At 44.8% G+C, this 26803-nt stretch overlaps 1 protein-coding gene and 1 long non-coding RNA gene across 15 annotated transcripts in view; one reads left to right on the top strand and one right to left on the bottom strand.

Moving 5' to 3' along the window:
* LOC103795568 (uncharacterized) overlaps positions 1–22289 on the bottom strand; it is a 104331-nt gene extending 82042 nt beyond the window's left edge. For 2 of the 4 annotated variants that reach the window (XR_008474672.2, XR_008474674.2), the window contains exon 1: positions 21241–22187. This is a non-coding gene — a long non-coding RNA (uncharacterized LOC103795568). Of the gene's footprint in view, positions 1–21240 lie in introns of all 4 variants that reach the window. The other 2 variants (XR_013520807.1, XR_008474673.2) reach the window with 2 other exon arrangements.
* Positions 22290–25426: 3137 nt separating this feature from the next.
* The window catches only part of ADPGK (ADP dependent glucokinase), a 41359-nt gene continuing 39982 nt past the window's right edge, over positions 25427–26803 (top strand). For 6 of the 11 annotated variants that reach the window (XM_035259158.3, XM_009005210.5, XM_002753313.7 and 3 more), the window contains exon 1: positions 25427–25723. Coding sequence is in view for 4 of the 11 variants with exons in the window: in XM_009005210.5 (XP_009003458.1) it covers positions 25491–25723 (233 nt within the window). In the remaining 7 variants the exon portion in view is untranslated. Of the gene's footprint in view, positions 25937–26803 lie in introns of all 11 variants that reach the window. The other 5 variants (XM_078333599.1, XM_035259153.3, XM_078333600.1 and 2 more) reach the window with 1 other exon arrangement.

Below are 26803 nucleotides of genomic sequence, written 5' to 3'. Positions count from 1 at the left end.
GCCCCAGTATGTCTGTTTCCGAAGGGGTGGGCTTGAGAACTGCTGGCAGTAGAATTAAGCTGAGCCTTTAGTATCTAGCCCTTAGTGTAGTTTGCACCACACATTGCTAAAGGAATACAATTTCAATACAATTATCATTCTTACCCACTGAGGACAGAAAAATATGCCTTATGGACCAGGGCAGCCCCAGACAGAGCCTCATTTCAGGAAGGGACAACAGTACTCCTAATAGGGGCTCACCTTAATGCCACCCTAACTGAAGGCTGTGAGGTACAGCTCCCGAGGCCTGGGCTGAGAGTAGGAAGCAGTGGCTTGGGGTCCAGGCTGGTGGGGAGTCGCTGAGTCTCTGCCCCACCAGCAGGATGCAGATAGCTGTAAAGTGTCATTTTCTCCAGAGCCATCAAGATCATTCTGAGACCTGGACTTTGCCTGAAATTTCACCCTTACTTGACTTCCTCCCCTTCCCTGTCCTGCTTCCCTGCTTCCTTCCCCTGTTTCTCTTTTTTTTTTTTTTTTTTTGAGATGGACTTTCACTCTTGTTGCTGCGATTGGAGTGCAGTGGTGCAATCTCAGCTCACTGCAACCTCTGCCTCCCGGGTTCAAGCAATTTTCCTGTCTCAGCCTCCTGAGTAGCTGGGATTACAGACATGCACCACCACACCTGGCTAATTTTTCTATTTTTAGTAGAGATGGGATTTCTCCATGTTGGTCAGACCAGTCTCAAATGCCTGACCTCGGCCTCCCAAAGTGCTGGGGTTACTTACAGGCATGAGCCACTGTGCCCATCCCCTCTGTTTCTCTTGGGAGCACTTTCATAACAAATTGCTTGCATACGAATCCTCATCTCAGGGTCTGCAACAGCGAACATGAGAACATTTCAACTACACAGACGAGCCTAGGCTCGCAGGGAGCAGACCTCAGTGAATGTGTTAGAACAGACGGCATTGGTTGGGAGAACACAGGGAAAAAGGGAAACACTGAATACAGACGGCTCATTTGAGGGACTTTGCTACAGAAGAGCCACAACTGATGCAGTCATTGGAGAGAAATGAAAATTGTATTTCATTGCTATGTGACACAGAACCCCCAAAAGTTAGCCACCTGAATTTATATTATTTATTATCTCATAGTTTCCGAGGGTAATGAATGCCTGAGTGGTCCTGGCTCACTTTCTCATGAGGTTGCAGTCAAGATGCCAGCAGGGTTGCTCTCTCATCCCAAGGCCTGGCCAGGGCCGGAGGACCTACTTCCAAACACTCCCACGGTGGCTGGCCAGAGGCTTCAATTCCTCTCCACTTGGGCCTCTCCACAGGGCTGCCCATGATCCTGCTCCCCCAGACCGAGTGAAGAGAGAGAAAGGTGCTTTGAGATGTGTAGGCAAGAACTGGGAAGGACACGCTGTTAATAGTTGCTAAAAGTCCTTAACTCGTGGAACTGGAATTAAGGAGCACAGGCCTGTGGGAATGATGAAGGCATTCATTCTATAGACTTCTACATTCTATACTTCTGAATTCCTTTCTTATTTCAAAACATTAAAGGTGAAAGCTTAAGTGAATTGGCAGTAGTTGGTAATGAGTAAAGCTACATCTACTGGAAAACATATCAATGAGGAGAGATGATAAGGACAGGAAATTGGAATTGGATCATTAAAAAAATGTGGTGACGGCCGGGCATGGGGGCTCATGCCTGTAATCCCAGTACTTTGGGAGGCCAAGGTGGGAGGATCACCTGAAGTTGGGAGTTTGAGACCAGCCTGACCAACATGGAGAAATCCCCCGTCTCTCCTAAAAATACAAAATTAGCCAGTCATGGTGGCGCATGCCTGTAATCCCAGCTACTCGGGAGGCTGAGGCAGGAGAATTGCCTGAACCAGGGAGGCAGAGATTGCAGTGAGCTGAGATCACGCCATTGCACTCCAGCCTGGGTAACAAGAGCAAAAACTCCATCTCAGAAAAAAAAAAAAAAAAATTGGGTGACAAAAAAAGATACATGGATGATTTTAGAAACAGGTATAATTTCCTGGGAGCACAAGCTCTGAAACTGCTGCTGACCCCTGGCAGAGAGAGGGTGGGAGTTTCTATCTCGGCTAAAAAATCCCAAGACCTTCTGAGGAGCTGTCCCCTCCTTTCTGTTTGCCCACTGCAGGGAAGCATCAGCTCTACATGGACTCTCTGGTGCTGACAGCTAAGCCCAGAAGAGGTCCCAGCTGGGTGCAAGGTCACATCACATTCTCAGAGTGACCGCGGCTCAAAAGCTTCCTCTCGAGGCATGGCATTCAAGGTCCCTCATCATACACTGGTATGGGGCCACTCAGGAAGGAGCAGAGACTGCAAGGCTGGTGGGAATGGCAAGGCCATGGGAAGCTTCTATCAGGACAGTGAGAGAACGAGCAGAGGAGTTGGCCTGAAATGAGAGCCACATGACACAGGCGAAAGTGCTCAGAGACTGAAAAAGACTGTGTGTGGGGCAGGATTCAGCCTCATGGTTGCTGGTACCGCTCTTAGGGGCAAGAGGGGCACCTACCCTGAATCTCTGAGTCCAGTAACTCGAAGCAGTGCTCCGCAAAGTGCAGTCGGTGGACCAGTGCCAGCCAACACATGGTCTGTTACTTGTTCTTGATGAGTTACACACAGAAACTGACAGTAAAGTTACATCTGTTGAATCTTTAAAATTTGGGGCTTGTAATTGTATAGATTTTCTTTTTCTTTTTTCTTTTTTTTGGCAGGGGGACAGAGTCTCACTCTGTCACCCTGGCTGGAGGGCAGTGACGTGATCTTGGCTCCTTGGAGTCTCCTGGGTTTGAGAGTTTCTCCTGCCTCAGCCTCCTGAGTAGCTGGGATTACAGTCACCCACCACCACACTCGGCTAATTTTTGTATTTTTAGTAGAGATGGGGTTTCACCATGTTGTCCAGGCTGGTCTCAAACTACTGACCTCAAGTGATCTACCCGCCTCGGCCTCCTGAAATGCTGGGATTACAGGTGTGAGCCACTGAGCCCGGCCTCATATAGATTTTTTTAATTTCATTTTTCTGGTGAATTATTTCTATTGAATCAAAGAATTGATCTGTATTGGGTTGGGAAATTAAAAACTAAAAATTAGAAAGGGAGAAGCCCTACTTGAAAAGGTCATAGGTATCGCAAACATCCATAAAATATATTGGTTATGGAGCACGTGGGATCGAGTGCTCAGTGCTGGTGTAGCCCAGCCGGCAACAGAAACATCAGTTCCAGTGACAACACCGGTCAGGTCCCAGGGAAATGCGGCTCCTCACCTTTTGCCCTGTGTCCTCAAAACAGAATGCAACCATGTCTGAATGTCATGAAGGTTTCTGGGTTATGTTTCTGTCAATATCGGAGACAGACACTGCCTCAGAGTACAGGGAGGATTTGAGTGGCGGAAGCACTTAGGTAAGAAAAAAGACAAATTAATTAGCTTGTCAAATCCTTTATCTCTGATAGCAAGAATGCAATCGTTTCTCGCACAATGAAATACCATTTCCTAGTAGGGCCACACATCCATTTTCATGTTTCTCTTTGTTCTCCAGTTCGTGTTTCAGGAGGTCTCATGAATTAGTGTGGTATTGACAGTTGCATGGTGACTGAGGAACATGTTTGCAATAGGAACACTTTATTTTACCTTTAAATCAGTAGAGGTGTGAGTGTAGATGTGATATGTATGAAGCTAATTCTTCATGTTACTGCATAAGCTATTACCTCAAAAGATAGCAAAAATTGCAGTATGAATAGAAATTTCTAGTATAAAATTATTTTCTAGTATTTTCTGCAATAATTACAGTTTACCTAACACAACTCCACTAAAGTATTTGAACAGGATATGTAAAATTCACGGTTCATTTCTAAATGTAAACATTGTTTTAAGATTTTAATGAAAATTCCATTTATTACTGCAACTTTCTCCAAATTGAAATTAATTTTTTTAATTATCTAAGAATTACTACTCAAAAAAGGAAGTCTAATTTGGCATCATCATCAATAAAACACAAATTGTGCAAAAATCTTGATTATAACAACATAATTAGGTAATTTTGCAATAAGGAAGGTAAGAAAAACAAATTTAATGAAAAGATATATAATAATTTAAATGATTTATAATATGAATTAGGTAGGTATATGTTGATTTTATAACCTACCAAAACATCATCAGCCCATCAACAGAATATCCAAATAGGTGCACAAATATTTAAGTTCTGTCATCTTTACTATTTTACCAACTTTCATTCACATGAAAATCACAGTGCTATTCTTTTTAAATATTTTTATCTTAAGGTGGCATATTTTTCAAGATAGAGAGATGGGACTTTTTATCTACTAGTTTACTGGCCTAGTTTATAATTTGTAATATTTATACATACGCTACAGGGCCCTCACTTAGTGTTAAAAGCCTGCTTGGGGCTACCTTCCTAAGCTAGGGCAGGGCTGCCCAACAGCTGACCAGACAGTAGGGAATTAACTCTGCATTTTAATTCAACGAAGAGAGAGAGTTTTAGGTAGATGGAGATGAGACAAACACAAACTTCAGAGGAGAGGCATGATTTTTAGAAATAATTATTTGCAATTGATGCCATGTCTTCTTTGTTCTTCAATTGTAGAGATGTTTGCCTGCCTTTGGCTTACAAAAGCCATTTTAAATAGGACCCGAGGTGGATGTCGATAAGAGCCACCTCTGTGATTCTTTGTTGATGTCACGGCTTTGATCCTGAAGGGATAGGAACTGAGTCCTGCCAAGAAGGGGCATGGGGATGTCCGAGCTCTAAACAGTCACTTCTCCAAATCCTGCTCTGGAATCCATGCTACTGGCTCAGGCTAGGAGAAAGAGGACTTCTGATCATCCATGACTCTGCCCACCCCACTCCCAGACCACCCCCTCCAGAGGTAAAGTCCTCCTGTGAACCGACAGGAGTTTACCTGAGGCCTCTGGACCGGGAGCCTCAAGGGAAAGTACCGCCATTTATACCATTTCCCTGCTGAGAAGCACCGGCTTTGTTTTCTGGGCGTGTGCACATGCGTGCATGCATGCGCACCGGGAATGCACCTCTGCAATCAATGCTGCAATAACCACCCTTATACGTGGGCTCTTAGGGTGGATCCTTCTGTTTCTCTGGAATAGATTCCCAGGAGTGGGATCACTAGGTCAAAGGATATATGTATTTTTAATTCTAATGGATTTTTCCAGATTGATTTGCAAAAAGGCTGTAATAATTTACATCTCCATCAGCAATGAATGAGAACATGCTCCCCACAATCTCATAGGTAATAGGTATAGAAACTCTTTTTAATTTTGCCAGCCTGAAGAATGTAAATGAGCATCTTATTACTACTTTAATTTGCATTCAGCTGAATTCTAATGAATTTGAGCATCTTTCCATCAGTAGGATATTTTTCTTCTTTGGATTGCCTACTCTTATCACTTCGCTTATTTCTCTATTTGGTTGTTTGTCTTATTGCATCAATTTATAAGAGCTTTTGGCATACTATAGCTATTAGCCTTTGTCTATCATCTGCATTACAGACATTTTTTCCAAATCTACTGCTTCTCTTTTCACATTGCTCACAGTATCTTTTGTCACAAAAATACTATACATATATATATATATGTACATATATATATATAGGTATGCGCAAAATACCCATCTTTTTCATCTTTTGCGTTTCCAACCTTGGTTGAGAAGGGATTCTAACCCTTAGATTATATGATGCCTCCTTGCCAAAATTCTTATTAAGATATATGTATGAAATAGTGCACATATTTTAAAGATCAATAAATTTTCACGAGTGAACACACTCATGTAACCAGGACCCAAATCAGGAAAAAGAACTTTACCAGCACTCTAGACGTTCCTTCATTCCATGCCCCCTTGCCAGTCACAAACCTCCTCAAATATTAACCTCTATCCTGCCTTCTAACATCGTAGGTTAGTGTTTGAACATTATTGAAATGAATTTTCCATGTATTCTCTTTTGCATCTAGCTTCTTTGACTCAACATTATGTTTGTGAGATTAATTCATATAGTTCATTCATTCTCATTGCATGCATGTCCTGTATGTAACATACCACACTTTATCTGTTTTGCTCTCAATAGACATTTGGGTTGCTTCCAATCTGGGACTATTACAAACAGTGCTGCTATGAACATTCTTGCCCACGTTCTTTGGTGAATTTATGTCTGCCTTTCTGTTGAGTATGTAAATACTCAGGACTCTGGACCGGGAGCCTCAAGGGAAAGTACCGCCATTTATACCATTTCCCTGCTGAGAATCACAGGTTTTGTTTTCTGTGTGTGTGCATATGCGTGCATGCGTGCATATGCGTGCATGCTTGCACACCGCGAATGCACCTCTGCAATCAATGCTGCAATAACCACCCTTATACATGGGCTCTTGGGTGGATCCTTCTATTTCTCTGGAATAGATTTCCAGGAGTGGGATCACTAGGTCAAAGGATAACAGTGTAATTTCTGGGTCAGGGAGAATGTGTATGTTCAGCTTTTGTGGATATTGCCAGCCATCCAGAGTGGTTGTACATGCCAATGACACTGTCACCAGTGATGGAAGAGATTTCTAGTTGCTCTACATCTGCCCCAATACTTTATATCATCTGACTTTTTCATTTTAGCTATTCTGGTGGGTATGCGCTAGTGTTGCATTGCGGCTTGTCTTGACAGATAGTTAACATCTTATTTTTTTACATTTTTAAGCCCTTAATCCCCTGGAATTTTATCTTTGTGTATGGTTAGAGGTAGAGGTCCACCATGATTCTCTTCCAGGCAAACAGCCGATGTGTTAGACTAAACACTATGTCTTTTGTCCTGATATGTTTTGAGATCTAAGTGAGCATTTGCCAGATGCAGTGGAGTGGGAGAGGACATTCCAGGCTGAGGGAGCTGCACGAGCAAAGGTATGGAGGCATGAAGTATCTACGTCTGCAGGAGATTGCATGAGTGTGATGAAAATTAAAAGTGCACAGCAGTGAGTGACACAGGAAGGTAGGCAGGATTGGACCTTGCCATTCTTGCAGTAGTACCTGGGCACAAGGCTGCTGTTAAATGAATATACCAAAGGAAAAAAGGTCCTCTCCTCCTCTAATGTTTGGGGATGTTCTTTGAGATCCTCATTTTGAAAAGGTGCAATTCTCAAAGCATCACTCTTGGGAGAGGGAATGTCTGCGTTGACTTAGACACTTATTAAGATCCATGATACATATTGTTCAATCTGCTCCTCACGAGGACCTCATGATGTGGGCATTGTTTCCCTTGATTTACAGATAAGGGAATAAGGTTCAGAAACTTCAAGTGGCTTGCCCTTGGACACATAGTCAGTAAGTGGCAGCGTTGAGGATGGAATCATCTGTTCCTCTTTCTGTGTTCCTGCTCTTTCCCTTAGACTCACTGCCAGCAGATGCATGAATTGAACTCCCAGCCACTTCCCAAATAATGCGCAGGTGACAAAGCAGAGATTCACAATCCTTGCATCTGCCCCTGCCAACAGAACTCTTCCTTTTCCTGTTTCCTTTTCCGCAGTCACACAGAGAAGTCGATTCCTTGGGAAACTGAATCACTGTTGCAGACAGCAATGTCTCCTTCAGCTGAAAGGCATGCAGAGTCAGACCAGGGTGGCTGGTTTCTGGTCATGGACAATTTTATGGGTCTGCAGAGAGAAGGCTGCCTCTGTCCTCTATCCCTTTCCCACATGCAAGAGCAACAGAAAGTCCGGTTGCTCTTCTTTTCCCAACTGGGAGAGACCTCTGTATCCTACAATAAACTTCTCGGTAACCTGGGCTCTCCTGAGTAGGTCTCTGTTCCTCAAGGCAGGGAGAGGTAAACACTCACTAACATGAACACGCTGGCAGTCAGACAAACATCACACACTTAGAGGTGGCACACAAGCTACACACTGACACAGAGCACAGACAAATGCACACTCACAGAGAACCTGCCTCCTGGATCAAGGGTTTTCCAACTAGGCCGCTTGAATTCTTCGCTAAGGGAAGTCACAGAAAATAATGAAGCAATTTCCTACCAAAGGGAATATTTTACCAGCTAGAGATAATTGTAGAAAAGTATACTGAAATCATGAGGTGTCATTTTCCCTCTATCAGACTGGCTAAGATTTAGAAGTTTGATGATACCCATCGTAGGTGGGGGTGTAAAGCTATACCATGTAGCAGAAAAAGTAAATGATTGTAATTCTGGGGAAGAGAGCTTAGCAAGGTATATCAAAATGTTAAATGCAGCTATCCTTAAACCTAATGATTCCACTCCTAAAAAGTTTACACACACACACACAAAATACTGAGTAAGGAAGTTCACTGTAGCATTTGTTTGTATTACCGTAAAATTAGAAACAACTAAAAATATGTCTATTAATAGAAGTCTAGCCAAATAAGTTAAGGGACATCCATACCATGAAATACTCTTAGTCATTTAAGATGCTGAGGTGGACCTCTATGTTCTGACATGGAAAGATATCCACAATGTATTTTATCCTGTTTGTGTTTTCAGAAATATACATTTGCTTCCAGGCACAGTGGCTCACACCTGTAATCCCAGCACTTTGGGAGGCTGAGGCTGGTGGATCACTTGAGGTCAGAAGTTCAAGACCAGCCTGGCCAATATGGTGACACCCATTTCTACTAAAAATATACAAAAAAATTAGTCAGGCATGGTGACGTACACCTGTAGTCCCAGGTTCTTGGAAGGCTGAGGCAGGAGAATCGCTTGAACCCAGAAAGCGGAGGTTGCAGTGAGCAGAGACTATACCATTGCATTCCAGCCTGGGTAACAGAGCGAGACTCGTCTCAAAAAAAAAAAAAAAAAAAAAAAAAGTCTGCTAGGTGCAATGGCTCACACCTGTAATCCCAGCATGTTGGGAGGATCATTTAAGCCCAGGAGTTGAAGACCAGCCTGGGCAACAGGGTAAAACCCCATCCCTACAAAAAATTAGCCAGATATGGTGGTGTGCACCTGCAGTCCCAGCTACTTGGGAAGCTGAGGCAGAAGGATAGCTTGAGCACAGGAGGTTGACATTGCAGTGAGCAGAGATCGGGCCACTACACTCCAGCCTGGATGACAGAGCCAGACCCTGTCTCAAAAAATATATGTACATATGTTTGTATATATCTGTAGAGTGTCTATCAGGTATGTAAGAAACTGTTACAGTAGGTGGTTCTGGAGAATAAGAAAGGGACAGGGAGGAAGGGAAAGAGAAGTAGAATGTTCTACTTAACTTTCTGTACTATTTGACATCTTTACAATAAGCATATATTAACTGTATAATACATTATTTTAACTCTCTGAGATGTTAAAAAATACATTCAGGTCAAGTGCAGTGGCTTATGCCTGTAATCCCAGCACTTTGGGAGGCCAAGGCAGGCAGATAGCTTGAATTCAGGTGTTCTATGCCAGCGTAGGCAACATGGCAAAATGCCATCTCCACAAAAAATACAAAAATTATTTCTGGGTGTTGTGCCACGTGCCTGTACTCCCAGCTGCCTGGGAGGCTAAGGTGGGATGATCATCTGAGTCTGGAGAGGGCAGGGCTGCAGTGAGCTGAGATTACACCACTGCACTCCAACCTGTGACAGAGTGAGCGCTTGTCTCACAAAATAGAAAATTTAACAATAAAATAGATAGATATTAGGGTTTGCTGTTACCTTTCACTTAGAAAAAGAGTTCTACAACTAAGATGTTGGAAAAACCTTTATGCAACTTGAGCCTGTTGTGTAAGTGACCAGGAAAAATTGTGAAAGCCTTCTGAAATGGGGAGAAAATGTACCTACGGAATGTAGGCCTGGTGTGCCCTTCCTGGTTATCTCATTCTATGGCAGTCTCCACTTTTCATTGTCTTTGAATCTGTAAACTGTAGAAAACTGAAAATAAGGCAAATTATTATTGTCCATGGCAATGCAAACAAGTTTTGTCAGGTGGAGATACAAGTGATCCTTCCCCCACCCCAAACACACACACACACTGTGGATGAAGCCAGTTTTGTATCAGTTAACAGTTATTTCGTTATTTCTGATGCCAGGGTGTGTATCTGGTCTTCATGTTGTCCTTCAAATCAGCCATTAACACATTACCGGTTCCTTCATTAACTAATGAGTTAAATAAAATCTTTGACATTTGTTCATTTTATATTTGTATGACAGGCATGATTTCTTCCTTTAAAAACAATCATTTAGGCCAGGCGAGGTGGTTCACACCTGTAATCCCAGCACTTTGGGAGGCCGGGGCAGGCAGATTGCCTGAGCTCAGGAGCTTGAGATCAGCCTGGTCAACACAGTGAAACCCTGTCTCTACTAAAATACAAAAAAAAAAATAGCGTAGCATGCCTGCATGTGCCTGTAGTCCCAGCTACTTGGGAGGCTGAAGCAGGAGAATTGTTTGAACCCAGGAGGCAGAGGTTGCAGTGAGCTGAGATAGCATCACTGGACGCCAGCCTGGGGACAGATTGAGATTCCATCTCCAAAAATAATAATAATAAATAAATAACAATCATCATTTAGTGGCACCTTCCTGTGGTCCCAGCTTCTCAGGAGGCTGAGGTGGGAGGATCGCTTGAGCCCAATAGGTGAGGCTGCAGTGAGCAGTGATTGCACCACTGCACTCCAGCCTGGGCAACAAAGTGAGACCCGTGTCTCAAAGAAAAAAAAAAGGTCATTTAACAAACCAGAAAAACAAACAAACAAACCAGAGACAACAAAGACCATGAGGAAGAGATTTGCCCAAGGTTAAGACACCTGTTGTAACAAATACGGCACCAATCCCCAACCCTCAAATGTGAGCTTCTGGACTGAATTCCTTGGCTATTGCACTTACACCATCAAGTAAGAAGTATTGAAATCACTTTTGTTTTGTTTTGTTTTGTTTCTGAGACGGAGTTTCGCTCTTGTTACCCAAGCTGGAGTGCAATGGCGAGATCTCGGCTCACTGCAACCTCCGCCTCCTGGGTTCAGGCAATTCTCCTGCCTCAGCCTCCTGAGTAGCTGGGATTACAGGCACGCGCCACCATGCCCAGCTAATTTTTGTATTTTTAGTAGAGACGGGGTTTCACCATGTTGACCAGGATGGTCTCGATCTCTTGACCTCGTGATCCACCCGCCTCAGCCTCCCAAAGTGCTGGGATTACAGGCTTGAGCCACCGAGCCCGGCCCTGAAATCACTTTTAATTGGACTTGACCATTTAGCCCATACAGATACATCCTAATTTAGAAGATGCTTTCCCACAAATATATACACACACAGGCTTACACATGCACAAACACCTGCAGGCATCCACAGGCCGCCGCTGACACGCTGCACAAACTCCCACACAGATCCAGAGCTCTCCTCCCCGCCTGGGACAGTCGTCTGCCCAGCGCCAAGCCTGCTCTGGGTTCCTTCATCTCAGCGGAGCTTAAGGTTGGGGATGGAGCAAGGCCCCTTCCTGCCGACCCTCGTCTGTACCACGCAGGGAGAAGAGGTGGCTCCCTCACTTATAAGCATTGGCCAAGTGTCAGAGTGGCTCTGGGGTGCGACGCTGAGGGGTTCGAGGCCGGGTAGGGAGGCCAAGCCCCATCCTCAAAGACCGCCCAGCGTGGAAGAGGCCCGCACGCGGGCGGAACCAGACCTGCTGGGGAGCCACGCCCCCCGAGTCCTGGAGTAGTCGGGGAAGGCTGCCCGGAGGCGGTCACCTCAGGGCTGAGGTTTGCAAGTTTAAAGTCTGGGAGCCTGGGAGGCGCACAGCGGCAGCTGGGCCGAAGGGTTCGGGTGGAACCACTGAGCCAGGGCCTCCTAGCACGGATCTGTTAAGTGGTTGGCGTTTTTGGTTTTGCGGAGAAAGAATCCCCCGGAATTCAAGGACCTCCCGGGCGCCGGACTTGACTCGCGGGCTGGGAACGGCGCAGCTCCAGGGTAGCCCGGGGTAGCCCCGGCGGTCCAGCTTCAGGGTGGCCCGGGGTACCCCGCGCTCGGGTATAGCCCATGCGGCCCCCGCCCCGCGCCGCGGCCGCTCTCGCGGTGGTTTCGTGGCGCCCCCTGCGGGCTCCGAGCCACTCTCCCCGCACTGCCACTCCGGGGAGGAGCCACTCCGGGAAGAGGCTGGCTGGCGGCTGCGCCAAGCCTGCGAGCCAGGCTGTCCCGTCTTCCGTCCCCAACAGCCCCCGAGGGTCGCTCCTGCAGGCCAGCCTTCGTTCTGTGCACCCCCGAGGGCGCCGCGTCCACGCATCCCCATCAGCATGACATTCCATCCCCATTCCGCAGATAGGGAAGCCGAGGTTCAGGGACGGAACCTCATGCATCCACGGCACGAAGAGGAATGTCTAGGATGCCGAGGTCCACCCTCACGCGTGCTAGTCTCTCTCCGCCTAGGTGGGTCCACAGACTCAATGGCTTGCGGTGCACCCCACGCATCCCCTCTTCTGGTTCTCTCTGGGCCACAGAGTCGCCTGGTTTGGCCTTCCAAGAGCAGTGTGGACAGGACTGCGTGTCGGTTGGGGTTACTCATCGACTTTACAGGAGGGAAATCTGACAACCACAGGGGAGCGCCCTGGGACCTGACAGTTTCACTTGCGGGGTCCATACAAGGAGACAGTTTGGAAACTGAGCAGAATTTGTAATGTGCGTGCTTATCCCTACTTGTTCATAATAGCAAAACTTGTGAATAGTCTGTCTACCGCTTGGTTAAATAAATGGTATTCTATGCAGCCATGAAAAATCATTTTGGGTAAAAATTTTCCATATGTTAAAGACGCCATTCTATTTAAGCAAATAAGCAGGTTACAGTGCAGCATGTATAATAACAAGGTCCATTTCTGTGAAGATGCATGTGTGTGCACACGGTTTTTTAAAAACTCCAAAGATATACATCAAAAACTTGAATATCAAGATTGAGGGTGATTATAAAATTAGTATTTGGGCTGGCCGCAGTGGCTCACGCCTGTAATCCCAGCACTTTGGGAGGCCCAGGCGGGTGGATCACATGAAGTCAGGAGTTTGAGACCAGCCTGGCCAACACGGTGAAACCCTGTCTCTACTAAAAATACAAAAATTAGTCGGGTGTGGTGGCACATGCCTATAATCCTATTACACAATGAATATATATTGCTTTATTGTTTTGTTTTGACAAGATCTCACTCTGTCACACAGGCTGATCAAGTGCAGTAGCATGATCAAGCTCACTGCAGCCTTGACCTCCCAGGCTCAAGTGATCCTCCCACCTCAGCCTCCTAAGTAACTGGGACAGCTAATTTTTGTAATTTTTGTAGAAACAAACTTTTGCCATGTTGCCCAGTTTGGTCTCCAACTCCTGAGCTTAAGCAATACTCCCATTTTGGAATTAGAAAGGTGGAAGGGATTAAAAGTGCTGGGATTACAATCATAAGCCACCATGCCCAGCAAGTATTCTTTTCCCTTAGGCAGAAAAGCTTCAGTATTCACTTGCACACTACAGAAGGAAACGAGAGGCTGAAAGGGCTGGATCAAGGAAGTAGGGAAGGGAATTTCTGGGGGCATTTCCTTTCCCCTAATCCCAGAATAGCCACAGAAATCAGGGTCACCGAGAGATACTGCTTCTGAATAATATGACGGTGATGGTAAATTTTCGAGAATGCTGATTATAACAGAGTTTGCAACACGACCAAACTGGTGGATCATAAATTGGACACACATCAGGAACGCTAGAAGAAAAATTGCTACTCGGTATCTACTCAAGTTGTAATGGGGAGAGGAATAAACTGATACGCCAGATTTTTGTTGCAGAGAGCTGGGAAACTTGCAGTAAGTAACTAGCTCCGTTCAAACTGACTGAAGCACACAGATGGAGCCCTGAAATCCACAGCACCATTGAAGAGGCAGCAGAATTTATCTACTCCAGCCCAGGTGTTAGGCTGCTTGTGGTAGAGAGTGAACCCATCGTGCTGATGGATTTGGTCGTGACAGAGCAGGCTGTTAGGAAGGAGCAGGTCCCCAGATTCTCCCAGGGAAGGAGACAACATGGAAACTACGTGTTAGGCTTTTCCTTCTGAAACTTGGCAAAGTAGAATTTGCTGAAAAGTAAGCAGTACAGTCTGTTTTTAATTTCGTTTCTCAGGAAAACCCAGCTAACTCTCATCATGACTGTTTATTCTTGTTGCTTTTGGGAAATTAACTTCTTAATATAACTTTGACTAAAGATATGTAGATTTGGGGTGTGAAAAGAAAATCTATTTGTTGGATGATGTTCCCAGTGAAGCACTATCCATTTTTGTCATTTTAAAAGTTATTCTCTGTTGTACTAAACAGTAAATAGTGTCAAAACTAAGAAAAACATGTATTATCGTTTAAACATCAGGCTGACTGCTTACAGAGATCTGTTCGCAATAAACTGTAATGCCCCTTTAAAGAAAGATTTAGAAATAAATTGTCAAAAGTATTAATTCATTTAAAAGAAATAAGAATGAATGGGGACAAGGTGGGGAAAATGATTTGTCTGCTCTTTCTGGGAGGTAGGGGAGAAATACCCAGGAGAAACCTGCAGGCCCTGCCACTGCTGCTGAGAACCAATGATCCCAAGGGCTGACCACTTAGGATGTTAGCTCCCCCTAGCCCAGGCACTGTGGTCTGGATCTGTGGTATAAAGAAGGGCTATCGCCATGAAAGGAGACAGATACAACCAGCTTCAGTCTAACCTGCTTCCTGTCTCAGAATTTTTTTAAAAAAGAAAGTATGGTATGTCTTTGGAAATCTGAGATTCAAATCTTAGCACCCACATCCCCACCACCACTGCCATTAACAGTGCAGTTTGGAGCAAGTCACTTAATCTTTTCCAGCTCAGTTTCCCCTTTGCAAAATGGAAAGAACGACATCCATATAATGTGGTTGCTGAAGGATTCGTTATGTTATTATTCAACAATTATTTATTGAGTGCCAGGCATTAGTCTAGTCACTAAGACAGACAAGGTCCATGTTCTCATGGAATTCATATTCTAACAGGTTAAGGTCACAACAAATAAATAATAAACATGAAAATATCAGTGATTGGTAAGTTTAGACAGAAAATACAATAGGGAGCTGGGCATGGTGGCTCACACCTGTAATCCCAGCTACTCAGGAGGCTGAGGTAGGAGATTGCTTGAGACCAGGGGTTCAAGACTAGTGTGGGCAACGTAGTGAGACCTTCTCTTAAAAAAATAAAAAAGAATTAAAAAATAGAACAGCCAGCCATGATGGCATGAACCTGTAGTCCCAGCTACTCAGGAGGCTGAGGATGAAGGATTGCTTAAGCCCAAGCATTTGGAGTTGGAGGCTGCAGTGAGCTATGATCATGCCACTACGCTCCAGCCTAGGTAACAGAGTGAGACCTCGTCTCTAAAACTAAATAAATAAACAGGTATAAGCAATAGAGACCTACAGGCTTATTATATTGATTGGTAAGGGTAGCCCTTTTTGAGGAGATTGTATTTGAGCAGAGATATAAATGATATAAAGCAGCCAGCGTGCAAAGATCAAGTCACAGAGCATTCCAGATGAAAGTAAGAGCTAGAGCAAAGACCCTTAGGACGGATATCAGACAGCTCTTGTTCCATAATAAACCACCTTAAAATTCAGTGACATAAAAATAACAACCATTTATTGATTATTATTTTGTGGGTCAGCAATTTGGGCTGAACTCAACTGGGCTGTTCTTCTGATCTCAGATGATCTTACTCTTGTAAGTGGTCTTGTGTTAGTGGTCAGCTACTAACCAGCTAGATGGCTTTGCTTCTTAGAGTTAGCTGGCTATCAGCTGGAGTGATGGAAGCAAGCAAGCCATATGTCTTTCATCATCTAGCAGGCTATCCCAGGCTTGTTCATGTGGCCATGCAGGGTTGCAAGAGAGAGTGGAAGCATGCAAGGCCTCCTCAGGCTTTGACCCAGAACTGGAACAATGTCACTTCTGCCACATTCTGTTGGCAAGGCCAGCCTAGATTCAAGAAGCGGAGAAACAGACATCACTCCTTGATGAGAGACTGAGAGACATGGTCACAGACAAAAGGAGAATTATGATATTTGTAACACACCATGAGCAAGAATAAATCAAGAACAGAAAAAAAAATGTCAGTGTGTCCAGAGAAATTGTTGGGAAGTGTTATATGCTGAACTGTATTCCGTTCAAAATTCATATATTGAAGTCCTAACCCCTACCTAGTACCTCAGAATGTGATTGTACAGTATTTGAAGATAGTGCTTTAAAAATGTAACTAAGGTTAAATTAGGTCATTAGGGTGGCCTCTAATCCAATATGACAGGTAAGAGAATGAAAAGACAGACAAGAAAATGTTTGCAAATAACATATCTAATAAAAGATTTGCATCTAGAATATTTATTTAATTCAGAGAAAAAATCTAATAAAAATGGGCAAAAGATATGAACAGATACTTGGCCGATGAAGATATAAAAAGATGCTCAAGATTGTTAGTCATTAGGAAAAGAAAAATTAAGACAGTAGTCACATATACCTACACACTAATTAGAATGGCTAAATTTAAAAGACTTACCATACCAAGTTTTGACAAGCACATAGAAGAACAGGAAGTCTAATAGAATGCTGGTGGGTATATAAAATGGTACAACCACTTTGGAAAATAATTTGGTAGTTTGTTAAAAAGTGAAACATACACCTATTACATGAGTCAGGTATTCCATTCCTAGGTGTTTCCCAAGAGAAATTGAAGCCTACAAAAAGACCTATACACAAATGCTCATAGCAACTTTATTTGTAATAGTCAAAAACTAGAAAGAACCTAATGTCCATCAACAAATGAATAAATAATGGTATAGCCATACAATGGAATACTATTCAGCAACAAAAAGCAATAAACTAGCACAATCTATAGAAGAAAAAATAATCAACACACTGGACTTCATAAAAAAAAAACTTTCATTCTGTGAAAGACTCTATTAAGAGACTGGAGAAGTCTACAAGAGGGGAATCATGTCATGAAAACCACTGTGATCCACCTTGAATTTTGGGAGAATCTTCATTTGCATTACTGAAGAGCAAATTTGTTGCAATATAATTTTTAAAATTTAAATAAAAAAATAAAAAGAGAGACTGGGAGAAAATATTATTTGCATACTTTGTATCTGGCAAAGGACTTTTATCTAGAATAAATGAATATATATTCTCAAAATTCAGTAACAAAAAGCAATTCAATTAGAAAATGGACTAAAGACTTGAAGAGATGGCTGGGTGTGGTAGCTCATATTTATAATCCCAGCACTTTGGGAGGCTGAGGCGGGAGGATCACTTGATGTCAGGAATTTGAGACCAGCCTGGCCAACAAGATGAAACCCTGTCTCTACTAAAAAGTACAAAAATTACCCTGGTGTGGTTGTGTGCACAGGTAGTCCCAGCTACTTGGGAGGCTCAGGCTGGAGAATCGCTTGAACCCAGGAGGCGGAGGTTACAGTGAGCTGAGATTGCGCCACTGCACTCCAGCCTGGGCAACAGGGCGAGACTCTCTCAAACAAAAAGATCCGTAAGAGACATTTCCCTGAGGAAGATATATGGATGGCAAATAAACACACGAAAAGATGCTCAACACTACTAGCCATTAGGGCAATGCAAACTAAGACCCGCAAACAGATGTCACTATACACCCATTAGAACAAAACCTAAATTAGTGACAATATCAAGTTCTGGTGAGGATATGAAGAAACTGGATCTCGCATATGCTGCCTGTGGGGATATAAAGAAAAAAACTAACATACACCCCAGCAATTGTACTCTTGGGCATTTGTCTCAGAGAAATGAAATATGTGCACCCAATACTTTGTACGTGATTGTTTATTGCAGCTTTATTTGCAATTGCCCCAAACTGGAAACAACCAAAACCTCCTCCAATGAGTGAATAGTCATAAGCTAAGTGTGATACATCCATACCACAGAACGTTACTCAGTCAGAAAATAAGCATAAATAACAAAAATGAACTACTGACACATGTAACAGCTTGGATGCACCTCAAGGATATTATGCTCTCCAAAGATCACATACTGTATGATTCCATTTATAACATTTTCAGAATGACAAAATTGAGTGATGCAAAGCAGATTAGTGGCTGCCAGGGTCTAGGAATGCTAGAGGAAGGGGGTTGGGTGTGACTCTAAAGGGATAGCATGAGGGAGATGATCATGGTGATGGAACAGTTCTTGCTCCTTGATTGAGTGGTGATTACCCAAATCTCCATATAAAATAAAGTAGTACGAAACTATGCACATACCTTGTGTCAATGTCTGTTTATTGGTTTTGATGCTGCACTACAATCATGTAAGCTACATCCATTGGGAGAAACTGGGTGAAAGGTACACAGACCCTACTACTTCCTGTGAATATATAACTGTTTTGAAATTAAAAGTTTTTTAAAGAGCAATTAACAACTGATATTCACTGCAAACTAGATACATCTCAAAATAATTATGCTGTATGAAAAAAGCCACATCAAATAGAGTATGTACTGTGTGATTCCATTTACATAAAATTCTGCAAACTGTAAACTGAACTATAGTGATGGAAACAGATTGCCTAGGTACAGGGAGAGGGAGGATGTGTGGGCAGGAAGGATTAAGACGGAAGGGTTACAACGGGCCAGGAGGAGACATTTGGGGGTAATGGATCTATTTACTGTATTATCTTGACTGTGAGAATGGTTTCGTCAGAGGCATTCGAACCAGAGCGACTCCATTTTGAGTGACAGCTAGGAAAATGAGGCTGAGACTAGTTGGACTGAATTCCCAGAAAATTAGGCATTCCTAGCCTCTGGATGTTTACAGTTAATGGAACAAATTAATACTGTTTACTAAACAGACCCCAGACTTGGGAGTGTCTAGATATCCCGATATCTGGGGGACAAAGGCCTTCCTAATTTTGTTTTAAAGATAATAATTCTGATTCTTGCCAAATATCATAATTAAGAAAATTAATCATTTATCCCAAACACTTTGTATCTATGGTGGATGCGTTCCTCCTCTTACTTTTGGGAATGTCCTTCTCTGCCTGTGGAGCAACTGTCCTTTCACCACTTTATTTTATATATAAATATATATATATAAAGTAAATATAAATATATATTTATATATAAAGTAAAGACTCCATCTCAAAAATATATATATATATACATATGTATATATATATTTTTTTTCTTTCCGAGATGGAGTCTTGCTCTGTCACCCACCCTGGAGTGCAATAGCATGGTCTTGGCTCACCGCAACCTCTGCCTTCCGGATTCAAGAGATTCTCCTGCCTCAGCCTCCCAAGTAGGTAGGATTACAGGCGTCTGCCACAACGCCCGGCTAATTTCTGTATTTTTAGTAGAGACGGGGTTTCACCATGTTGGCCAGACTGGTCTCGAACTCCTGACCTAGTGATCCGCCTACCTCCGCCTCCAAAAGTTCTGGGATTACAGGTGTGAGCCACAGCGCCCAGCCCTTACTTTCCTAATAAACTTGCTTTTGCTTTGCACTGAGGACTTGTCCTGAATTCTTTCTTGCACAAGATCCAAGAACCCTCTCTTGGGGTCTGAATCAGGACCCCTTTCCTGTAACAGTTTCAGGGTGTATACATATGTTAAACTTATTAATTTGTAAACTTTAAATATTATGCACTTAATGCCTATCAATTTACTTCAATAAGGGTACTAGAAATATTAAGTGCCTAATAATAAAACTTACTAAAGACATACAAACCTTCCACAAAAAGTCTAATATGCTATTGGGAGACATTTAGGTAGATCTAAATAAATGAAAGGATCTACCATAGTCCTAGAATGATAAAAACCCTAACTGGCTTTTTTGGGGAGGAAGGGGGGGCAAGTTGATTCAAAAATGTATACAGTAGTTTTAAAAGGCCAACGATAGCCAAGACGCTCTTGAAAAGTAAGGCAAAAGAATTTACGTTAACAGATATGAAGACAGTGAGATGCTGATAAACAAATAGACCAATGGAACAGATTGAAGAGCCCCAATACAGATCCATGCATACATCAACACATGGTATTGGACAGCGATGGGCATGCAGAGTCACTGAGAAATGACCAGTAAAAGGTATTGGATCAATTGGGTATCTATAAGCATTCTTCTCACAACACCCAAAAATCAATTCCAAGGTGGATTAAATACCTAAACATGAAATGTGAAAGCCTACAGCTCTTAGAACGTTGTACAGGGAAATACCTTCATGATCCGGAAGATTTTTTAAGTAAGTAACAAAAAGCACCAATGATAAGGGGAAGTAGCAATAAAAAAGAACAAAACATTAACTACATTAAAAACTAAGAACATTTGTGGGTCAGCAATTTGCATTCCCCACTATCTGGGGAACAAAGGCATTCCAACAAGGTCCGGGCATGGTAGCTCACAACCGTAATCCTGGCACTTTGGGAGGCAACAGTGGAAGGATATCTGGAGGCCAGGAATTCAAAACCAACCTGGGCAACATAGATCCTATCCTTTACAAAAACTCATACGTAGAATAATTTTTCATAGAACTCTGATATTATAGATAGAACACTGAAGATATTATAAAGAGAATAAATATACAAATGACTGGGAGGGAGGCAAGACACTTGCAATTAACCAACAGAAACTTGTCAAAACCACAGTAAGATGCCACTACATGCCTACAAAATGACAAAGCTTTAAGAATCTGTTGGGAGTGTAGCGGAGCGTTGAAATTCTCATAGGCTGCCAGCGGGAAGATAAACTGGTACACCACTTTGGAAAGATGTGGGACATTATATAGCGAGGTTGAAGACAGGCATATCTCATGACCCAGAAATGTTACTTAGTTTCTACCCTGAAGAAATGGCTAGACACATGTACCACAACATGTCCATAGCAACATTGTATATAATAGCAAAAAACTGGGAAAACTCCAAATGGTCTATTCATAGTACAATAGATAAATTTTGGTATTTTCATTCAGTGGATATTATATAGATGCTGAGCAGACAAAAAAATAGAAAAGGCTGCTGCCACATAGTGACCTATGCAGAAATGGCTGTCTTCCTTATAGTAAGAGAGTGACAGACCAGCAAGGCTAAGAAGAAAATTAAATATAGCTCCCAGAACCGACCATAACGACAGCAGGGAGTGTTTTGAGTTCCAGCATGTAGCAGACACTGTGCTAGACTGTCTTAAGATAACTCTACCTCCCACAACCATTCTGCAAAGTAGGAATTATTTTGCACATAAGGAAACTGAAGAACATAAAAGTTAAATGACTTACCTGAAGGCACAGAGATTAGTGGGTGACAGAAGTGAAGATTTGTGATCAGGAATCAAATCCGACCCTCTTTCCATTGAAGTATAAGCTGTTGATTGCTTGAAACAACCATTCACCACCTCTCCCTTCTTCCAGAACCCTGGTTTTGTTAGCATGTACTGCCTCTTTCGTGCTGTCCATCCTAGGAATGGAAGAGCAAAACACAGAACAAGCCTGGGCCCCTGAGGGCTCTCTCTGGCAATGCTGCCAGGCCATGCCCATTGGATGTTTTTACTTCCTTTTATTTATTTGTCTTCTATTTTGGTTTTAGGCTAGAAGGTTATAGAACTGCTAGGGTTCTTGAATCAAAAAGAAAAAGTAGTTAGAAGGCAAACTTCCCATTTCCTTCCAAACCATCGCAAGTATTACTGAAACCCAAACCAGATCACTGCAGCAGATGCTACAAGGTCTACAACAGGACTGGTTTACGCAGCCTGCGGAAGGGAACCCACGCAGAAAGGCCTGTGAGTGTGAAGGGCTCTGGGAAGCCTGAGATGGCTAAGAGAGCACTGTGGGGGTGGAGGTGTATGCTTTATCCTGCCCCCTGATCCATTTGTCCTGTGAAGCTCATAGGTCCCTGCCAGACAAAAACCCACACAGCCCTGTGCCTCCTGTCTTCCTAGGCTCAGCGCTTCTTCCTGGTCCAAAGCAGTTCATTCCAAAGTGAAAATTCAGGGCCACCACATATTGTCATATCCCCTCAAGCTACAATCCCGCTTCCCAGTCTGTCTAGGAAGTTCTATTGCTATCAAGAAGCTCTCATGTTCTTCTCACTGCTTTTCTGCGGATGTTCCTCTCATCTGGCTCCTGTGCCTCAACACCCCTGCCTCTCCCCTGCACTAGCCAGAGGCAGTCCCTCCTCTGAGCACTTCTAGTCCCCTCTTAACCTCACATTAAGGAGGAGGATGTCTGATTGCCGAGGGCTATGGCTGCAGACACTAAGCCTTCTCTTTTTGGGTGCTGGGATCCTTTATTCCATGTCTTTTGTCTCTCTGGAGTATTCTGTAACCTTCAAAGTTGTGCTGTGACTCTGGCCTTTGGGTATGGCCTGTGGTGGGCTGTGCCCCTGGCATCAACAAAGGCTTTGACACAGTGTGGCCTTCAAAGAACAGCTTGGCTGAAACCCCAGAGGCTGGGAGCTGCAGGGAAAGTGGGTTAGCCCAGCTTTCACAAGGACCATTTGGTCTCACTTCAGTTTCTGCTCCAATGTGGGAACAAATGTGCCTCTTTAGACCTTTCAGATCACGGGGGTGGTGCTGATGGGTATTATGTTAAAGCCAAAACCTTCAGCTAATTTGAAAGCTGACAGGACTCTGCTAATTCTTTGTGTTAATATGGCATCTGCTCTCTGGCCTTCCAGGTCAGACTCTTGGGTGGGACACCTGGGACCTCCACCAAATTTGCCTCTGAATTTTCTGGAACCAAATTGCTTTTCTTCTCTCATTTCAAGGTCCGAGGAGAGAGAACCAATAGCAAAGGCCATGTCTGGAAGCAATCTGGGTGGGGGAGGGGGTATCTTGAGGCCTGCCCAGCCCAGCCCTGCCCTTTCCTCTTTGTTCAGCCTAGGCAGTGGAGCCACAGCTGCCCACTTGGGGCTGTTTTAATTGTCCCCAGAAACCTAACTTCTAGAGAAACAATTGGCTTGCAAAGGATTCCAGACTCTCTGAACAGATAGATGATCAGAATCTGAAATGACTGCTTTTCATTAAGGAGATATTTCAAGAGGGACTGTGGTACCAAACAGTGAATGCCTGCCCGCCCTGAGCCCCTGATGAGAAAGAATTAAGGGGCCTGTGACTATGTATGTGACCAGAAGCCACATCAGGCTCCACCAGGCCTGGCAACTGTCCCTGGTGTTCTGTTCTTCACCTCCTGTGGCTCCTGACTCTTCAGTTCTCAGTTAGAATTGAAGTCAGTTCTCTTGTTTCTTTGTCTGGCCCCTTCACCACCCACAATGCAAACCCACACTGAGTGAGCAACCAGCAAGAGGCCTGGAGCAGCCCCATAGCAACCAGAGGGTGCCAAGCTTGCTGCCACAGCCCGCAACATACCAACACCCCGTTTGGACTTTTACATGAGAAATAAAATTCCACTTTGTTCAACTGCTATTGTTTTGTCTCTGTGACTAAATCAAAAGTTCTGGTGAACTTAGAAAACAGCAGAAAAACTAGGTGCAAAGTGCTGAAAGTTTAGCAGCCTCTGGTGGGAGCGAGAAAGCCCCAGGCAGCTTTCTGTCCACAACACTTTAATGAGGAGCACTCTCCTAGTCTTCTAGATCCGTCTGCTACATGGCCTTTCCACAGTTCAGCTTCCTGTGCTCCCCAAAACTTCACCTTGGAAACACATTTAACTGGTTCTGCCCTCCAATTCTGCATGATTTTGTGGGTCCGCAGCCAATATCAAATAACTGCAGACACCAGACACTTGGTTAAAATTCTCAGTAGAGGGAAATGGTCGCTTGGCAGTCTGCAGACTCGCTGTTTTGGAGTCAGGTGCTGGCTCAGTCTCCTGTGGGTGGCAGGGAAACCTGACAGCTGAGGGCTTTAAGAAGGAGCAGTTTTTCTGGGAACTGACTGACATGTCTCCTCGGGGAGAGAGAAGTGACAGGCAACTCTAGGGAAGATGGCTTTCATGGCTTCACACAGATCTCACTGGCTCCTTGGCTTCTTTTCCAAGGTAGCCCAAATCTCTTCCTGTGTGAACATTGTTGAAAGACGCGCGCTTTAAATGAAGAGACCTTTCCACCAGGCTTTATGTGAGCAACATGGCTGTTTATTTACCTGGGTGCAGGTGGGCTAAGGCCGAAAAGGGCATTAGCAAAGGGCAGTGGGATAGGAGTTGGTTTTATAGGTTTGGGTAGTTTTTTGCGGGGAAGGGGTGTTTGCAGATTAAGTTTAGTTACAGTGGTGGGGATAGGGGCAAGGAGTATACATGACCACAAGTACAGTTAAGGTGGCAGGGTTGGGTGAGGGGCTTGTCTGGGGGAGCTCCCGAGGCAAGCAGGACTTCAGATTTTCAGGCTCCAGGCTTGCATATGGAAACCTGACCAACATCTTTGTCGAAAGGGATGATGGCATGGTCAGGTAGCCTGGATAGGATGAACTGCGGGAGGTCGATGACGGATGGGGAGTGCTGATGAGGTGAGGAAGGGGAGTGCTGATGAGGTGGGGCTGGGGAGAATGAAGACTAATGCCCAAGATCAAAGTTAGGGAAACAAAGTTTCACTGCCAAGTCCAAAGGTCAGGGTCACAGTGGAAAACTAGACACAAAGCCAAGGTCAGAAGCCAACAGAACTGGAAAAATGGAAACAGGCCAGGGAACAAGACTAGGCTGGGCATGGTGGTTGCCGAGAATGAGCTGGTACCAAGCCTAGCGTCATTGTCATTCAGCCTAGCCTCATGCACAGAAAGGTCGTACCAATGACAGGGCTGGGTTTAAGTGATGTCACCAAGGGGGAACAAAAGAAACCAGCTTTTCTTAAACCAGATCCGTAACTCCCGAGTTGTGAACAAGATTGTGTACATTTTCCTGAGTTTGTTAAAGGGAACAGCGCCCCCAAAGGGTTATTTTAAGGTTCGAATGTGGAATCTGGTTATCCAGAAGAGAACGATCGCTACCGATCTCTGCCAATCTGCAGGCTCTCCTCAGTCTCCACGAAGTCCTTTAGTGGCTGAGGGTCTCGGCAAGAGGTCCAAGGCCTGTAAGCCTATCCCTCTCAGAAACGCCAAACACCGGGCCAGGAGGAAGACGAGTCCAGTAAACGAGGGAGGATGGGCACAGGGCGGAGGGTCGGATTAAAAAAAGGGGCTGTGACCGTGCCAATGGGGACATCGACTGGTTTGAATATTAACGCGAGGTTTGTCCTCTTCCTCATAATGTTTTGTTTTACTGGGAAAGCAAATGTATTCCCATCCCTCTATTTGAGGATACGGTTGGAGTTCCGGGAAAGGGGGTGCCGGTGCAGTGCCCGGACTGGGACAACTGCAGTTGTCCCATCTCCTCCGGGACCGCGACCCCGCAATGCCAAGACTCGGACTGAGGCGCATGATCCCCACCCGCTGCGTCGTGGCGCCGCCTGTCGCCCCGCCCCTTGAGGGGCCCCCGTGGAGCGCCCATGTGACGTAAGCTTGTGTCGACATCGGCGCGCGCCGAGCCCGGAAGAGGCGCGGACTAAGAAAGGAGTCGGTTCGCGCAGGTGCGGCGCCTCGGTCCCCATGGCGCTGTGGCGCGGCTCTGCGTACGCGGGCTTCCTGGCGCTGGCTGTGGGCTGCGTCTTCCTGCTGGAGCCAGAGCTGCCAGGCTCGGCGCTGCGCTCTTTCTGGAGCTCGCTGTGTCTGGGACCCGCGTCTGCGCCCCCGGGACCCGTCTCCCCCGAGGGCCGGTTGGCGGCCGCCTGGGACGCGCTTATCGTGCGGCCAGTACGGCGCTGGCGCCGCGTGGCAGTGGGGTGAGTGCCGGAGGGGCCTGGGTCTCTGAACCTCCGAGGTTTGCCTTGGAGGTCGGGCGGAGCCCGCGCAGAAACTGGGCTCCCCAGCGGTCCCTGGGAGGCGCTGCCGTCCGCGCTGGCCCCTTGGCGAAAAGCGTCAGACGTCTGAGTTGAACCGGTTCGTCACTGCTGCTCTTTCCACTCGGCTGGCCTCTGCGCCTTTCTCTCATCCCGGTAGGACCAGCCCTAATAGCTGCTTGCTAAACTCGGTTTGCCTGACACCTTTCTCCGAGCCTTCTTCCTCGTTTCAACTTTTAGCCCCTTCTCCTCTGGCGACTGCTGTTTTGCAATCAAAGATTGCACCTTACCCACTCTTCTTCCTCTTACATCTGAACTTCTTGAATGTGAGTGATCTCTGCCTTTACCCACTTTCTTTCGTAACGCCGTATAGTCTAGAAACCACACCAGAATACTGTAACTCCGCTCTGATTTGCCTTTTTGAGTCTTCATTAGCTACTCTCTGCAGGCTTCCACGCATTGAACACGCCCTTCTCCGTGAAACACTTTCCTTCCCGACTTCAGTGACATTGCATCTTTAAGGTCCTACCAAATCACAGTGCCTCCTTTCTTTGTACTCTTCCTCGGAAATGTAATTATTTCCTTTATAGTGTTTGTGTTATAAACAGTAACTTTAGTCCCTAAGTTCGATTTGCCTTCCTTGCTGTAACCTTGGGGTTATGTATAACCACCACACAAAAGCAGGCCCTCTACCATGTAGCCTACCACTTTCTCTTGAGTGTTGGGGTCAGGAGGGGTGAAATAAAGCAAACTTGTCCAGAAGATTTAATGACATCACTCATGTAATCTATCTAGCATGATGCCTGCCTTAAAAAACATTCAATAGTAGCTATAGTTTTTTTTCTTTTTTAAAATGTTTTATCTTTGGACACAGGGTCTGTCCTTCCTCCCTCCCCTCCCCTCCCTCCCTCCTCCCTCCCCCTTTCTCCCCTCCCTCCCTCCTCCCTCCCCCTTTCTCCCCCTCCCCCCTCTCTCCCTCTCTCCCCCCTCTCCTCTCGTTGCCTATGGCTCGCTCACTGCAGC

Source organism: Callithrix jacchus, chromosome 8 (assembly GCF_049354715.1).
Source record: "Callithrix jacchus isolate 240 chromosome 8, calJac240_pri, whole genome shotgun sequence".
In the NCBI taxonomy this organism is placed as follows: Eukaryota; Metazoa; Chordata; class Mammalia; order Primates; family Cebidae; genus Callithrix; species Callithrix jacchus.
This window is presented reverse-complemented; position numbering and strand designations above follow the sequence as displayed.